This window comes from Rattus norvegicus, chromosome 16 (assembly GCF_036323735.1).
Source record: "Rattus norvegicus strain BN/NHsdMcwi chromosome 16, GRCr8, whole genome shotgun sequence".
In the NCBI taxonomy this organism is placed as follows: Eukaryota; Metazoa; Chordata; class Mammalia; order Rodentia; family Muridae; genus Rattus; species Rattus norvegicus.
Window position 1 is genome coordinate 5351642 of NC_086034.1, and position 18036 is coordinate 5369677.

Genomic DNA, 18036 nt, shown 5'->3' on the forward strand with positions numbered 1-18036 from the left:
AGTAGAAAACTCAGTAAGCGAGTTTAAAAGCAGTCTGCGACTTGGTAGAGTTGAGGCTTACCAGGACACACAGAAACATACACACGAAATTAATTTAGAGCCAACTGGTTTTGGAATCGCAGACACATCGGCTCGGGTTTCATTTAGTTTTATGTCTTGAAACGGGACTTATGAAGGACATTTATTACCTGAAAACATACAGAGCTTGCTTCAGAAGAGCAGTTTTAAATATTTTTTTTTTTTTTGGTAAGATGTTAGCAAAAGCCTTGAAATCCCAGACCAATGACGAACGACTTTAACCTATTATTTCAAGCAGGCCTGGGAGGGAGTTTATGTAGCAATGTGTTTTAGACACAATTGCCTTACATTGTTTACCTGCTTACATAATAAAACATTTAAACACGTGACACAGCTTTGATTTCTCACTAGCATAAACCTATCTTGGCCAATTGTGATTAACTGGCTTAGAAAGGCCAGTTTGCCTTGTTCCAGGTCACTGATCTATTCTCCCTTGAACCTTTCTGACAGTCACCCCTGAGGCTCTCCATTCTGTAGTTCTCTGAAGGCTCCCTGGACTCCATGAGGTTGGAACTGACATAGGCTCCACGTGCAGATGCACCCGTGAGGAAAGTCACCTCAAAGAGGGAAGGACTTGGCCCAAATCACACAGATGGGAAGGCAGAGCAGACTCACACTGTAGTTATTTAAGCTGCCATGCCTGGGCACTGCTTTTCAGAAACGTTACTCCATGCCGCGGATGCAAAGGAGGAGAGAGTCCTCACTGCGTCCAACGCCAGTAACAGTGATTTTAGTCTGCAGACAAGATACTTCACAGCTGACAAAGAACTCCTATGTCCCATGGCCATCTGGTGGCATTGAGTATAGTATACGTGTACATAACAAATATCCTCGTGTTTCCTAAAATATGCAGCAATTTCTCCTCTTGAAAATTTCTACAGAGCCCCCTGCTGCACTGTCTCATGTCACCAGGGTGGGTTGGGGGTGGAGCACGGTCTATAGATTGAAGAATAGACATAGAATGTACTAGATGAGAAAATGCCTTAGAACATTTTTTCAGGTAGTTCTACATTCGCTGGCTGACCTCAAGCCACCCTGTGAGGTTGGGAGCAAGACAGGATCATGTCTGTATTAGAGAAGAGACTAAAGATCAGTGTGACTGAGACCCACTGTCAGCTTGGGATGCTGGCAGGGCCAGGTTCTGGGCTTCCCTGGGACTTTAGGAGCCTAGGAAATCTCCCTTGGCCACTCAAACCGCAGCATCACAGAGCTGTGGCAGATAGAAGGTAGGTCCTGAAGTAGAGAAGCAGGTTCCCAGCCATGAGGACCACTGTCCCCTGGAGAACCCTTTAGCAACATAAGAACTGTGCTCTCCTATGTGCATATAGTCAAAGGGCAAACCTTGAGAGTGCCAGGATTTAAAGGAGCAGCTCTAAAAACTAGCAGCTCCCACGTTTCTAAAATGCCAGAGGTTAAGACACACACCTGCTACCTGGACCTCAGACCTAAAGGAGGCAGTCTTTTTAGCTCTTTGCCCATCATAGGATCACCAAGGATCATCAAGGACAACCAAATGTTAAGCCCTAGCGCTGACTACCGGCTGTCTCCGCTCTTCCCACAGAGTGCCGTGAGCAGAGGTGCTGTCTCATCTACACCCAGGCTCCCAGAGCAAGCAATCCATGAGCTTCAGTCCCACCTCAGGGAGGAAATGAAACAAAACAGACAGCGTTTTCAGAGACTCAGTCTGCAAATGCCTTAAAAAGTGTGAACCCCAAAATAACTGTGCGGATTATGACACAACAGGATGCCACGGCCATACTTAATGGGAGGAGCTTCAGAAGCGCAAGCTGATAAGATATTTAATGTCTAGACACTGTGTTACATGTTTGTCACTCCAGCACTCTCTAGGGCAAGACAGGAGGATAGCCACCAGCCTGACGTCAGGCTGGACTGAACAGTGAGACGCTATCACACACACACACACACACACACACACACACACACACACACACACACACACAGCCTTAGACACAGAAGGTGTCAAAGGTGTCACTGTCTACTAGTGAGTCCTCATTCGAAGGTCATGACACGCAAGGACACAAGGCCTTGGCTAAAGTCCCTACGGTGGGACACTTGGAGCTCATTGTGTTTGAGACCACACCTGTTCGTCTAAAGTCCCTTCAGGGCTCTGCCACAGAAATGTCTTCTGACATTTTGTGTCCTAGCTTTACAACACTTCTGATGTTTCCTAAAAAAGAATGCTATGAAGAACCCTAAGATTACAGTAACGATTTGAAGTTTGCTTGAACAATAATGGCAAAGACTGTGAATAGGGGACAAGGGCCCAGGCAGTGGGAGAAGTGCAGGGAACCCTGGGAGGCAGTGCAGGCCCTGAGGGCCCAGGCAGTCTCCCCTCGACAGCCTGCAACTCTACTAGCTGTGGACTTGCTGCACAGCTCGGGCTCCAGACCGTGCCTAAGGCTGGAGTCTGTGCTTTGGACACCTTGGCACCCCTGGCCTCTGGCCCAGAGTCAGGCCTTCATCAGGAACTTGGAGAATGGTGGTCAAAGAGCTTTGCAGACCCAGCTCCGACTCCACCTGGAGAGCCTGCCCCAGCATTTCTTACCCAAGTGGCTTGGGGTGGGAGGGAGGAGAGGATCGTGCACCCTGGAGGAGTCTGGGCCCAGCATGAGCTGACAGATAAAATCGTCAACAAGTCTTAGGTTTGCTTCTTAGCATTCAGGTACCATTTGGTTTCTCCTTTATAGTTTTCTTTGAAGAAAATAGTGCCTTTCAAAAACTCGTTATTTCCCCTCAAGATACATTTTAGTAAACTGTTAGATGAGAATCTGTGTTTTTCTTAAGCCTCTGGCTTTGTGGTCCTCCTACTAGGCTTCACGTGGAGGCCCTGTCATTACAGTGAACTTCTGCCCCATCTTCTGCTTTTTTAAACACCTCAGGATTTGGCTGGCTTATATCTCTGCTTTATCATGCCAGAGGCAACAGTCCCTGCCCAGGGAGAGGGAGCTACAGATAAGGCACGTCACTGGCACTGTTAAAATTAGTGGTTCCCATGGCCCCCGTCAGTTTAGTTGGGTTCAGGAGACACGGGGCGCCAAGCAACTCACAACACAGTTGCGGGTGCTGGCCTTGTATGGGTAGTTCCTGTGGCAAAGTTTCTCCAACTAAAACTGCCACTCTAACCAACCTGACCCCAACTTCAGGTCACAGAGGCTCAAGAGGAGGAAGGTCTTATAGCTGGGGAAGGAAGCTCATGCCTTTAACCCCAGCACTCAGGAGAATCATTTTGAGTACAAGACCTGTCTGGGCTATACAGTAAGTTCTAAGCTAGCCTGAGCTACAGAGTTGAGACACTGTTTCAAAAATGAGAGAGAGCGAGAGAGCGAGAGAGCGAGAGAGAGAACCAAAACGAACAATGAAGTCAAGGAGGAAGGTCTTTTAAAGTTGGCAATGTGTGTGGTAGAGAGTTCAGATGGGTTCTGGGTGCCGTTGTTTCCTCCCCCTCCCCGGTTCAGCCATTCCCTCCCTCCATTTTCCTCTCACTGGAGGGAGGGAGGGGCTGCTCCAGGGCCACTACTAGGTAAGGGACTAAAGACTGTGAATCCCATGGTATAGAACTGATTGCACTCAATTGGAGGGGTTATGATGGCTAACTGGGCTCTGCCTTCTGCTCTGCGAAAGACAGATGAGGTAAAGCTCACTTAACTCAGCACACATGACGATACCGTGGCCCTGAGATACAGCCTCTAAAGAGCAAGATAAAGCGGGTGAGCAGATAAGCTCACTTAGGATAAAGACTATCAGTGCGACTTCCTCAGAAAGTCTAGACTCAGTGCAGTGACTAGGGTCAAAGGGAGGGGGGCACGTGGGTATCTTCTGGGCTGTTGGGGGCAAGGGCTGTATGCAGTACTGATAGTGTGTATATGTTGCTGTTGGCTTTGTTTTGGGTTAGAAATTGACTTATATTATTATTCCTTAATTTTTCAAATTGTAAACATTACATATTGAATTCTTAAGACAAGGTATTTTAGTAACCTCATTTAAAATTGAATATAATTCTTAATTAAATATTTTATCCTAATTAAAAGACAATACTACAGGTAGAATTCAATAAGACTCTAATGATGAGAAACCCACAATGTTTTTCTGGTCAAAATCAACCCCCACTTATGGAACTGCTTTTGAGAGAGCCCCAGCCCCACTTCGATGGGGATACCCCACTTCCTGGAGCACTTCAGAGACTCTGACATTCTCATCTGCTCACGGGGCCTTTAGAACACCGCCTCCCACCACTGTAGGGCACAGCCCTACAGCCCAAGGCCCTTCCCAAACCCATTTCTGCTGAACCTGATGGACGCAGGGTAAATCCAGAGATAGGCATTAAACAAAATGAATTTTTAAAATGGTGACCAAAAATGGGATAAATACGGCTGTAGAGAGCATGCATGTAAAAGGCAAACATCACTCCGAGTTAAGAAAAGACAAACATTAAGTCAGAAGCACAGCTCACGTAGTGATAAGCCAGGCTAACCCAGCGTCCCCACCTCAGGAAGCCAGGGCTTGAAACTGCTGGATATTTATGTACCAATCTAGGCTTTACCACAAAATCTGAAACACCACTATTTACAATGCTCTGGGAGTGACTAATGAGGGCCGGGTCATGTACTAATGGAATGAAACCCACAGGAGACCAAAGTCCCTCCCTGGGGGAAAAAAACCAGAGCTAGGAAGCCTTTTATTTGCTTGTAATTCACCTCTAAGGGAAACATTTTCATTAAGTTAACAGTGCTTGGCAGGCATCAGAAACACAGAATCTCACAGACAGATACAGCCAGAAAGAATCACAATTCAATCTAAAAGCAACACACAGAGAGGACATCAGAGTCCAAAGGCATGCAGAGAAGCCACCAGGGAGCAGCTGGGAGGGAGACACGCAGGGCTGCCTCCCACGTGGCGTCGGGAGAATGTGCAACAGGGATCCAACTGCTTACCCACTAAGGACACCAAGAACCAGGTTAAGGACGAAAAATGAGCCAAGGATGATCAGACTAACAAAATACACCCATGGCCACTCCCATCCTATCGCATCATTAACCTGTAAAACGTAAGGAGATCAGTTATCAGTTATCCATTTACTAAAGAACAGAGCCCCGGTTGCAGCTGCAGGACCACTCAGGGCTTCAGGTGGAGGTCAGCACTCCAAGGAAAGGGCTTGAGTGAGCGTGTACCCCTTGCTCAGTTCTCCTCCGGAGGGGCGGGGCAAACCCTGATGCTGAGATCTTCAGGAAGAGACTCTCCAAAGTCAGTCCAGACCTCTCAGTTAGCAGCAGTCGCAGGCCAATTAATGAGCATTGGATTTGGATCCCGACCAAGAAAGCAATTATAAATGTATCTCATTTTAGGACAGACAAAAGGCCAAGCAAGGGAAATTATTTAAATCCCAAGCAACAATACTGATTAATTAATTCCTGGTCAATAATCTCTTCATGGCTTTCTTTCACGGTAGCTGGTGAGGTTCCAGGAAACAGCCTGGTTTGGAAAGCCTCAGCAGAAGGGAAAGCGGTGCGAAGGGGCTGGTACCCAGCCACCGGTCCCTCTAGCAAAGCCTGTGTGGTCTTGGCAGCTGTCCTCGGGACTCTGCTTTCAAGATGAAAGAGAGGCAGCTTACCCGCTCAATACACCAAGCACAAGATTTAGTACGAAAAATGACCCAAAGATGACGAGACTGACAAAATACACCCAGGGCAATTCAAATCCCATAGCATCATTCATCTGTAAGAAATAAGACGGGCTCGTAGGAGTGGGTTAATAGGAGAATCTAGTAAGGAGAGAGGGTCATGTTAGAGAGAACATTCTATACATTGGATTAAACATTTACTTAGACTGAGACAGGAGCAGCCATCAGACATTCATTACTATTCCCAACACACACGCGCACACACACACACACACATACTCACACACACGACACACACACAACATACACACACACATAACACACTCACAAACATGCTTGCACACACTCACAAACATGCTTGCACGCACACATGCACACACACAACACACACACATACACTCACAACACACACTCACACACAACACACTCACACACATGCTTGCACACACACTCACAAACATGCTTGCATGCACGTGCTCACACACACTCACATGCAACACACTCACACACACTCACAAACATGCTCGCACACACACACAAACATGCTTGCACGCACGTGCTCACACACATACTCACACGCAACACACACACACACACACACACACACGCATGCCTGCACACACAAACAAAGACTCATATAGGCTTTAGGCCAAACAGCAGATCCCGGTCCCAGGTAGAGAAAGGAGATTTGGCTCTGACTCAGGACTCTGGACTGATAAGCAGTTTCCAGGGCAAGCCTCGGTAGAAGATGGAGCCAGCGCTCGCTTCCCTGGAGCCCAGCTGCTGCTCTATCCCAGCCCGTCCTAACTGCTTTTTAAACGTGGTGGAAAAGTCCTAATTATAGAGTCAAACCTGTTAACACTGGACTCTATAAACTCCTCACAACAAACCCTAAAAACTAGCTTGGCACGGTGACGCACGTCTTTGATCCAACAGCTGGGGGACAGATCTGTATCTGTAGTTCAAGGCCAGCCTAGTCTACATTGAGTTCAGGCCAGCCGGGTACACAATGAGGACCTCTCTCAAAATAAATAAATAAATAGATAAATCTAAAACAATAATTACCATCCATTTGGAGATAATCATTCTATCTATCTACCCCAGGAAGCCTAGCCCACCTTAGGTTTGGATTATCTGTAGCCATGGAACTATGTGAATATGGAACAAATGAATGAATACTTAGTCTACTAAGTAAGCAAGAAAACAAGAAAATGTTCCAAGGCCTCCAGTTGACATGGGAAGTGTGTATGTGTGTGTGTGTGTGTGTTTCTCAACTGTACCTGTTAAAAGAGCCTGGCTTTAATTTATATCTGCCCCACCCCAACTCTGACCTGACAGCTGTTCAAAAAAAAAAAAAAAGCAGGACTGGGACAGAGGAGCACCTGACTCAGCTGCTTATTTAGATATGCCCTCCGAGTCAGACTTCCGGGGAATGTCTGGGAGAGAACAGCTGGCACACAAGTGCTCTGTGGATCCACAGGTGCTTTATGGATCACAGCTGGATGGGACTTTCCAGTAACACAGGGCAGTGTTCGGTGGGACAGGCTAAATATTAAACACTTCCTCCACAAGGGAGGAGGCGTTGAGGACTTAACCAGGTAACAGAAGAGACAGACTCAAGGCCCCACTCTGCAGGAGTAGCCTGAGTTTTCAGCTGGTCAACAGTCTGGGCAAACCTGCTCCTGTCCGGCAGCTGTGAACCCTCAGGGTTTCAAGTCCTGTGCCTTTTTGACATTATCTGTGTCCAGGTTTCAGCTTTACAGAAAGAGGCTCATGCATTTCACAATATTTGCCTTGTGCTGAAGTCAAACAGGAAAAGGGAGCATTAAAAAAAAAAATCACCTAATATCTGTTGCTGAAATCTAGGGAGAGGGCATTAACTCCCTTATGAGACACCGGTTTGGCCACATGCAAACTGACGTACTTAATAGAACCGTCTCCTTTTTCACATCAGCAATTGGAGGAATGAATGAGCCGGGGCCACGGCTCCAATGGTTGATCTAATTAAGTTGGAAAACTAATTTCAGTGGGAAGGCTGAAGGCGACTCTTCCAAATCAGACACTGTCAAACTCATCTCAGAATCCACACCTAGGGAAGAAACAGGCTGCTTCGTGTGGTGGCCAGAGCCTTGGCCTTAAATCAACACCTGTGACAGAGATGTCTAGGCTCTGCTGGAGCGGGGTGTGTACGTGGCGGAGGGGAAAGAGCCCTAGTGCAGGGCTCCCAGTAGACGCCTTACTCTTGAGACCAGGCCATCTGCTTCACCTGCTCTGCTCAGGCGTTGGCGGCTTTCAGAGTAGGGCGCTGGTAACAGCTATCTGCTCTACTGCAAGGGAACATCTTATTTGAACCTCTCAGGAAGGAGTGCTCTGTAGACTTGCATGTTCTCCTATCACTGTTACCCGGAAGGGCAGCTGGAGACCACTGAGGGGAGGCGGGAGCTAAACAGGACTGGCCGGTGCAACGCTTCTCTTTCCCAGAAGAGATGAGACTTAAGCTCTCAGGGCCAGTCTTTGTCCCGCACAGATGCAGCAGGGCTGAGTGCTTACAGGCTCTCATACACAGAGGGAATACTCACAATGGCTGGGGCTGATTCCCCCACATATCCGCATCAGACACTCATTAGCTCATGGTCCCAACTTACCACGTCTCCAAAGAGCTCGGCTCCAGTGTGCCTTTGTGCATGGCCCTTTCCAAGACCCTGCCAGACACTTGCCAGCGGCTCTTGACAGTTATGTCCTAAGTGTGCTGGGGAATGCCAAATATAAATTTGTCTAGAGGCAAAGACTTCGTTCACCCTATACAAAAACCTAAACACTGGGAAATCTGTTTGCAATTGATATTTAAAACTGAATCTCTTTTCTGTCCCAGGAGAGTGGATCAAAATACTCTTGACACAGCCCACAGAATGGGCTAGGTCAGTCGAAGAGGGACAGTAGTGATGTGTATTTGTTGACACCTGCTCCAGGCCAGACTCTGTGCTGGGTGGAGATGTCCTGTCCTGGAACTCGGTGGCTTCCAGCTGGCTGGCCCATAAAATGCTGGGAGAGCTTAGCTCCTTGGCTCCTGCCTAGCTCTGTGATGAGTTAATAAATGTAGCCAATGGTGATTAAAGACAATCCCTACGTGCTTTAGACAGGAAGGTCTCACAAAACACTTTGGAAGACATTACTCAGCTGCCCCCTAGTGTTGTAGAAGGATCCATAACCCACCAGCAAGTCAAGAGAGGAGTTAAGGAGGGTGTAGGCCAGCAGTCCCACAACTGCCAGAAGGCCAAATCTGTTTTTCTTTTATATGATTCTCAAAAGCTAAAAGTGGGCTTCATGTTTTTAAGGGGTTGTGGGCATGGGGGAGGGTAAAAAGGAGAGCATTTTATGATGTATGAAAGTCATAGGGAATTCAGATTTCAGGATCTAGAAAGGAAATCCAGCCAAGACGGGGCCATAAGCATCCAGTCATGCTTAGTCCCTGGCTGGCTCCAGGCTCAATGGCAGAGCTGATGGCTGGAATGGGGATCGCACCCCTGCAAGGCCAAACGTAAGCCTTTATTAAAAAGTCCACAGGTTGATGCCTCTACTCAAGGACTAGAGACACTTGCTGAGGACCAGGGTCTCTCCACACCACTGTCTCCATCTCAAACCTCCGGTCGAGGAAGGGATCGAGACTAGAGTAATGGTGAGGAATTACATGCGCCCCTCCATCACAATAAAGGTGTTATTTAATTCACAGAGGATGTAATTCAAATGCCCAATTATTAACTATGTTACGGTCACAGCAGCAGCAGAGCACTTCATCGTCACGAGTGATACTGAAAAGGTCTCGGAAAAGCACATGCACACTGGTTTTTCTGGGTGCAAGAAGTTTTCTCATCTTTTGTTCACACGCCCCTGAAATTTTCTCTGTGTGACAACAGGGCGACTTCTGTGAGAGAACCAACGTGCGAAAATGTAAGATGAACTAGAAAATCGTCCATCAGTCAAGGCATGTTGGATCGGCGTCTGGCGATTCACCGTGACAATTCAGAGAAGACTAAGCGGAGAAAGTCACAGACTTTACTTGTTTTAAAACAAGAAAAAAAAAAAAGAGTCCTACTGTTTGGGGGAGGGAAAAGCAGAGTTTGGGCTTTGGGGGATGACATGCTCTATTTATCAGCCGTTCTGGGGGAAGACTGAAATGGAGGCTTTGCTCTGCTCAGGAGATGAGGCTTAGGGGACACAGGTGACATCAACACTTTACCCAGCCTGGGAGCTCAGTGCCTGATGATGCCCATCATTCTCTCCAGGAGAAGGTATTGCTTGTGACTATAACCAACATTTGTGTCCACAGACACACACACACACATGCACGCACATGCACACACACACATGCACACACACATGCACGCACACACGTGGACACACACATTCACACACACACATGCACGCACACACACGTGCACACACAGATGCACACACACATGCATACACACACACACACATACACACATGATTCTACAACACTCAGAAATAGGGATGAAGTCAAATGAACTACAACACGTTGGTGATGTTTTCTTTACTTAGGACAGCCGACCCTCAGAATCTATGGGGACCAGCCCGAGCTGCTCAAGCCCCTTAGATAAACTAGTGCAATATTTGCATATGACCTATATCCACACACCCCCCATTGACTTTGCGTTGTCTCTGGACCACGTTTCATTCCCAACAGCACTGAACCATCGCTCTACTGTATTGTTTAGGGAATTGTTACAAAGCAAGTCCAAACATATTCAATGCAGATGAATTTTTTTTTTTGTGAATTATTTTCAGTCTGCATTTGGTCAGCCCGAGGTAGGTTAACCCCATGGATGCAGGATCTGTAGATACGGAGGGCCGGCTGGACAGGAACACCTACAGCCTCACAAGCATAGTGTTCACCAGAGAAGGGAAGCAAGACCCAAGGCTTGGTGCAGTCTCTGAAGGCAGAGAGTGATTTAAAAAAGTACTCCATCGCTTCTAGGGTTTAGAACCTACCAAAAGCCATGTCTCCATTTCTAAGCCTTTTACCTAGAAGCTGCCCACTCAAGAATTACTATTAATTTCCTGGAAACCAGTGGTTCTCAACCTTGCTAATGTTGTGGCCCTTGGACATAGTCCCTCATGTTGTGGTGACGCCCAACCATAAAATTATTTCCATCCTATTTCATAACTGCAATTTTGCTACTGTTAGGAATTGTAATGAAAACATCGGACCTAAGGGGGTCACAGCCCACAGGTTGAGAACTGGACAATAATCTGTAAGAATACTGGTTTGATCCATTGGAATCTGGGTTCAAAATCTATATGATATAAGCTGTATTTTCCAGCAACTCCTCTATAGTGGGGTAAAAATGATGTCTAAACTTCTGTGAGCTTCAAAGGTTCCACCTACCAACAAAGCCCGGGGGAAGGGAATGGCTGCTGCACTTGGTTTACAGCAAACCCTCCGGCTCCGCCAGGAACGAGAAGAACCCTACCCTAGTCACCAAGACATTATCTACCTGTTGCAGGGTAACCCGCCCTGGCATTGTGGCTTTTCTGCTACCTCTGCTGAGCTCTTTGGCTCAAACAAGAGAGGAATGGGGGTCAGGGTATGTTCTGGCCTGGCTGACAGTGAAGGAGGGAGGATAGGAGAAAAGTTAGCAGTGAGCTATGATTGGCCACATAGAGCTATAGGATGCATGAAAGCGGCCCTCACTGTGTCCCTCGCCTCCCCTTTAGGATCTAGTAAAGTAACTGTCTTTATGTATAGACTGTGGGAGCCAGGCAGCAACCTTTCAGCACTGGGGCTTCCCCCTAAAGCTGGAGGGTGGGGGCTTCACCAAGAGAGGGTCTAGGTCTGCTTCCCTTCCCGAAGAGCTGACCTCCAGGGCTCTGTTCTCGGCCAGCTGCCCACACCAAGGACACCTTTAGCAAGGGACCGGCATGCTGGGAATTGTCCTTGGGCTGCTTACCCAGTAGAGCACATCTGTCCAGCCCTCCATGGTGATGCACTGGAACACAGTGAGCATGGCAAAGGCAAAGTTGTCAAAATTAGTGATGCCTCCATTGGGGCCGACCCAGCCGCTCCTACATTCCGTGCCATTGGCGGCACACTGGCGTCCATTCCCTGAGAACGCGCATGGAGCTGGGTCCTCTTCAGCTACTATATCTAGAGAGAGAAGAAGCAGAGGCATGACTTGGAAGAGGAACAACCAGGACCCTTGCCCAAACCCACCACACCCAGCACCGGCACCCTTGCCACCCAGGACTGCATGGAATGTCCCCTCACCAGCAGAACTCAGTTTCTTCTGGTCACCACCACCCACCACTCTCCATTCTCGTCCCCAGTGCCTCTCTTAGGCTGATGGAGAACAACAGGGTTACCTGCCTTGCCTTGTGCAGGGCCCCCATCCTCTCCGCTAGGACACTTTCCATAGGGAATAGGAATGGGAAGCAGGATGAGCCATCCTTCACATAATCCACACAGAAAGAGGCAACAGATGGGAGGGGAAGGCCCGGGGCACCAGCGCCTCCCCCAAAACAAAGCAGAGAACGGTCACTACCCACCTGAGTCAGCAAAAAAACAGGTTTTGTGCATTTTTCCAATAAAAAGTTCCAACCCTATAATCGCATAGATGATAATTACGAATAACACCAAAAGGGCTATGTGGAGGAGGGGGACCATGGCTTTTATAATGGAGTTCAGAACAACTTGTAAACCTAGGAGGGAGGAAAACCATGTGTGAGTAAAGAAGACACTCAAACCAGCCACAAATACATTTCCTAATGATGCTTGCTCTATTTGTGACGTACAGTAATAAAATTTAGAGATGTTTCAGAGGCGTTAATTAATACTAACCCTCGATATGAGATGAGCTAAGAAGGGATTTATACAGATCATTTTGTCCAACTCCTTCACTAGACAGATGGAAAAACCAAGACCCAGAGAGATATAGCCAGTATTAAAATCACTCATTCACGCATGCACTAACTTTTGTATCCATTGAAACAAAAACCACCTGAATATTTGCTATCTACAAAATACAGGGTTTAGAGCCTCCATCAATATAAAGATTACACCAAGCGACACTCCCGAAGAGCTTACAGTCTAGGAGTAAACATACGAATGTAGCGTTAAGTTAAGAGCAACGGCAAACAGAAAATTAAAGAGGGCTGAAAACACTGTCACAGGATAGGGTGAGGACAGAGGACCTAACATAGCTTCCATTCATCTGAGACTGAAGACAGATTCCCACAGGAAGGCCGGGTGTCACAGGAGTAGTGCACACAGAAGTGTGCAGTGTGAGCTAGAGCGGGGGTGAGTATCATCACAGCTAGTCACAAAGGCCATTAGCAAAGAGGGCACAGCCACCCAGTTCTGGGAGTCAGACCCCAGTCTACTAGGGAACATTGCCTCAGAGAGAGCGAGTGAGTGGACAGCAATCAGCGTGAAAGGCAGACAGAAGGACTGGGAAGAGAGGTGGGGCTCCGGGGAGGCTGGAAGGTAGAGAAACCAGGGAGGGGTGAAGGGAAAGTGCCTTAGGAGAGGGTCAGGGACTTAGAAAGGTGGAGTTGGATGCTCAGTACAATGTTAGGGTGCGGTGTCCTGCAGCTAAATGTGGTCTTGAGACACGAGGGACTCAGAGCTGCTGTGGTGGTACAGGTACTGACACAGTAACAGTGAGGGACTAGAACAGAAGGAAGCCCAGAGCCTGCTGCACTAGACCTGGGCTTCCAGGCTCAGTGGTTAGTACCGAGCTCCACCCCCACCACTCATGGCCTCGGCTTGCTTCTAAATCAGTTACTTGGTCCCTTTGTCTTTCTTCCTCCTATTTTCCCAATATTTATTCCGAGAAAGAAGGGACACACGACGCTGAGATCCTAGCGTTAAAACAACACTGCAGCTGGAACAAGCCAAGAAAAAGGAAAGAGGCCCTCATATGCCTCCCTTGTTAAACACCAGTGGGGAGAGGCAGAGGACGGGCAGGAGGGAGGGCTGACAAGATTCTGGCCAGCAAGACATTGACTCCCTAAAGCCTTCTTTATGGCTAAAATTCTGGGCCTGTCTTTAAGTGTTCAAATGGTTCTTTTGAAAACAAGACTGACGAGACAATTTTTAATGTTTTGTTTGTTTGTTTGTCTGTTTGTTTTGTCCACTGCAGGCAATGAACAGACGCGGGGAAGCACTGGATCCCATATACATGGACAGGGTTTCTTGGCTACTATTTTGATAGTTTTCTTTTTTTAGTTTTCTTCTTTAAAACATGAGTGGACCATTCCAAAGCACCCAAGAGTTAGCTCTTAAACTCCACTGCAGTGAGCCACTGGTCTCAGGAATATATTGATTAGTGCGACTACTGTATTTTAGATCAGCCAAGCTTATGAGAGAGTATCAAGTTGCATCTCAAACCGAGCACATATGCTTCCTTACATTCTGCTCCTTGGGACACGCTCAACATGCACGCCACGCAGACAGGGGAAGGATGCCATGCAGGGGTGAGGAGACCTGGGCCCTGTGTGGCTCCCTTTCACTTACGAGAGCTCAGAAGTTGTAACGTCCAAATTGGCCTTCCTGAGCTCCTCTGAGAGACAGTGAGAACTGGCCAGAGGGTCTTTGATGCCCCTCCCCATTTTTATGGTCTTGGATTCTAGTTTTGTTCTTTTTTTTTGTTTGTTTGTTTGAGACAGAACCACCATACCTGGTGCTCTTAGACTCGGATAAACATTTATCAGATAATAGAATGTAAGTCGTCAAAGATTCACCAAAGTTCACAAATCATACAAATACACACACACACATACACACACACATACACACCATACACACACACTCACACACACACAGACACACACACATATACACACACTCACACACACAGACACACACACATACACACACACTCACACACACATACACACACTCACACATATACACACTCACACATACACACACACATACATACACACACACATACACACACACATACACACACACACACACACACAGTTTTAAATAATAGCAATTGGTTTTGCTTTGGTTTTTCTAGACCAAGTTCCACCACGTAGGCCTGGCTGTCCTAGAACCCACTGTGCAGACCAGGCTGACCTCAAATCCACAGATCTTTCTACCTCTGCCTCCTGAGTGCTGGGATTAAAGGCATGCGGCCGCTGCTGTCCTGTTCTGGTGAGATGGCTCTGCAGGTAAATAAGTGTTTGCTACTGAGCCTGACCTGAGTGATCCCTGGGACCACCCCACCCCCGCTGGATGATAGAAGGAAAAAAAAAATGACTTCTGCAAGTTGTCCTTTAACCTTGGCAGTATGTGCCATGGCACACATGCTCTAGAATACACACACACACACACACACACACACACACACACACACACCCATAGAACAGCCTCAATCTTCAGGAGTGAGAAGACAGTGCCTTATAAATACAGGCAAACAGTCTTGGGCATTTCCAATGATTTCAGGTGCTGGATGGACCAAGAAAATCACCAATATGGCAGCTAAGAACATCATGACCTGACGGCCTTGATTCCTCTCTCCCATGCCTGCTGGATCTAAAATGCTCCTGACAGGAGCAGCTGAAAGACAGGCTTACTGTGGTCAGAGCCTCGCTTGTCTCTGTGACCTGTAAGAGAGTGAGACGCAGACCACCACGGATTCCAAACAGCCTTGTGTCTCGGGGGAGGCATGAGCAGAAGGCTGTCCTGCAGGGTTTACAGAGCACTAACCCCTCCTCAGTCCAAGGAGCCAAGAGTCTTCGCTGGCAAGGGCTGCTCACACACGCACCAGCCACAGCTCCAGGTCTGCACGCAGCGCACGCCACAGGCAGGTGTCCTGTCATTTGCTCTTAAGGGGGAAAGGCTGTCATGGTTACTTTGAAATTAGATTAAGCTGTGACAACTCAATCCGAAAGAGCGTATTTGCTCACTAAGCCCTCCATTTCATCAAGTTACACGTAACGGCGCCAGCCATTGCCAAGGTATTTCCGTTCCTCTCGATTGCTTCCAGACAGTTCTGTGGTTTTTGACTTACACTGATCTTTTTCAATGAAAATAAATGAGCCATCTGGAAAAATAAGTACACTTAGAGCACCACTTCCTACATTTTAGATGTTAAATTTGGAAATGTAGTATTTTCTTTTTTTCCAGAGGGGTTTGGTGCGTTCTGAGTGCCTAGGGTTTAATAAAACTTCATGAGGACATTCTGGGAGGAAGAGACTCAGTATTCTGAGGGCTTTATGAGCTGTGGAAAGTGGGTGTGCCCAGCAGTCCTAACTCCTTGTGCCAGCTCTGAGTACCCTACCTGCTCAGAGCACAGTCGAGGACAGGCGGAAGGATGTCCACACTCTCAAGGCCCCAGAAAAGATAGTCTTGCCAAGGGCAGAGCTCGTGAGGCAGAGGCCAGGCAGGCTTCTTAGCAAAACCTTTCCCTTCCCAGCCCAGGTGAGATTCAACGTGACCAGAGGTTAGACACAGGAGACAAGCAGGGCCAGGTGCTGGCTGACATGTGGGAAACAACATGTCATCCCCTTTCTCAGAACGGGACAGGTGTCACGGCTAGCTGTAGGCCTGAAGTGCAGCTATCCTGCTGCTCCCCGCTCAAAAGCCTCCAACTTCAATTCAGCTACCCCTTCAAGGCGAGGCGGGCTTGGGAGGAGAAAACCACCAGCTCTCATCAGAGCACAGAACTAAGCAAGCAATGGGAAGCTGGAAGCCCAGGTTTCCGACTGCCACCTAGCCTCTCTCAACTGAAAAGCAGATGACAATAAATGCTACCTGCACTCTGTTGGGAATGTCCCAGAGAGCCACAAGAATGGTGCAAGCTTCAGTACTCTGCATCGGAGAAGGCCTGCTGTTATCAGGCCCCCAGTAAGGACAGGACGACTTCCCACAGAGGACTGTTTCCTGCTCCCAGGATCTACCCAGCAGGGGAAAGGCAGTCCTTCTAGGGGTAGGAAGCAAAATGTACTTACTGGGCACTCCTGATACAAGTCGAAGCGGTCTTAACACTCGGAAGGCACGGAGGGCTTTGACATCAAAGCCTCCTGATTTGCCACTAGAGTGGTTCCCGCCTTCTGTTTCTTTGGTTAATTGTTCCAAAATTACACTAAACAATCTGAAAGAGGAAGAGAGGAACAAATGTTAGTCTGTCACCCAGGTAAGCAAAACAAGATGGTAATAGTAGTTATTTTTGAGCAAGGGCTAATTCTGGGTGGCTGCTAACTAAATAAAAGAAGGCAGAGAACCGGGCCATGGAACCCCAGCCTGCCCTGTTACCTGAAAGGACCTGGGACAGAGGCTGCTCAGACCGGTGTCTGAGCCAACAAATGGACCAGAAGCAGGGACCCACTGAGGATCCCAGAGGGCAAAGGGACAATTGATGACAAGGATCTTGGATCCCGAGCCACATGTAAAGTACTTCACATCTGTCACCGCGCCCACCTTCACGGAAGCACTACCAAGGCCCCTTCACACACTTGTGGTTGATGGGTGAGACTCAGCCCGGCCACCAGTGACAGAGCTAACATTAGCTTCCAGGTGTTGTGGCTGATGGTGAGGGGGTTTGTAAGGACAGGGAATTTCCATCCCTTCTGCTCATCTGTTTCAACTCAGTCCCCAGAAACAGTTCCTGACACATGCAATGTTTTCAAGAAACATCCTGATGCAGAAACAGATGGACGACTTCAAAGTTCCACACCTTAACGTGCCCCCACCCCCACCCGAACCCTCCTTGAGATTTTTTCAAAACAATGTGAATCTTGGTGCCGAGCAGCTCGGTGTGCCAAGGCTGAAAGAGTCATCTAAGGGAAGGCATTAATATCACCATTTTCTCTTCCGAAATGTGAATGAAGTTATATCTGGCCACAACGACAAGTTTTTTCCGTCTCTCAGAAGGTTTTCCGGATAATGCTATTTTCGGACAGTCTGTTCGTTCGACAGTTACTTTTGCTTTTTTTTAAAATAAATATTTATTCTTTGGAATGGTTGCTCGGTTTTTTTTTTTTTTAAGAGTAAATATAAATTTGCCCGTTGCAAACAGCGTCAACTCTGGCCGATCAGATTGTAGGAATGGTTGGCCCAGCAACAAAGAAAAGGTTTCTAAAGTTTAATTAGCAGTCAAAGCAGAAATTCTGCCCCCTCCTTCTCAGGCCTCTGGGTAACCAAGACACTGGGTCCATAAAACACAGGGTGGTCTGATTGTGGGCCTGACAGGGCACAACTCTGTCACTCAAGGGCGTTTATAGACACTCCTTTGTTTTAATAACAGCACAGCAATTAGCAAGGACCCAGGAGGGGAAATGAGCCACATCCC

At 47.7% G+C, this 18036-nt stretch overlaps 1 protein-coding gene across 25 annotated transcripts in view; it reads right to left on the minus strand.

The window, feature by feature from the left end:
* Cacna1d (calcium voltage-gated channel subunit alpha1 D) overlaps nucleotides 1–18036 on the minus strand; it is a 293868-nt gene that overhangs the window by 117960 nt on the left and 157872 nt on the right. For 19 of the 25 annotated variants that reach the window (XM_063275281.1, XM_006252595.5, XM_063275280.1 and 16 more), the window contains exons 5-8: nucleotides 16697–16839; nucleotides 12281–12433; nucleotides 11686–11882; nucleotides 5031–5134 (exon numbers count right to left, since the gene is read on the minus strand). In XM_063275281.1, the coding sequence (XP_063131351.1) occupies nucleotides 5031–5134; nucleotides 11686–11882; nucleotides 12281–12433; nucleotides 16697–16839 (597 nt within the window). Of the gene's footprint in view, nucleotides 1–5030; nucleotides 5135–5707; nucleotides 5812–11685; nucleotides 11883–12280; nucleotides 12434–16696; nucleotides 16840–18036 lie in introns of all 25 variants that reach the window. The other 6 variants (XM_063275282.1, XM_006252597.5, XM_006252594.5 and 3 more) reach the window with 1 other exon arrangement.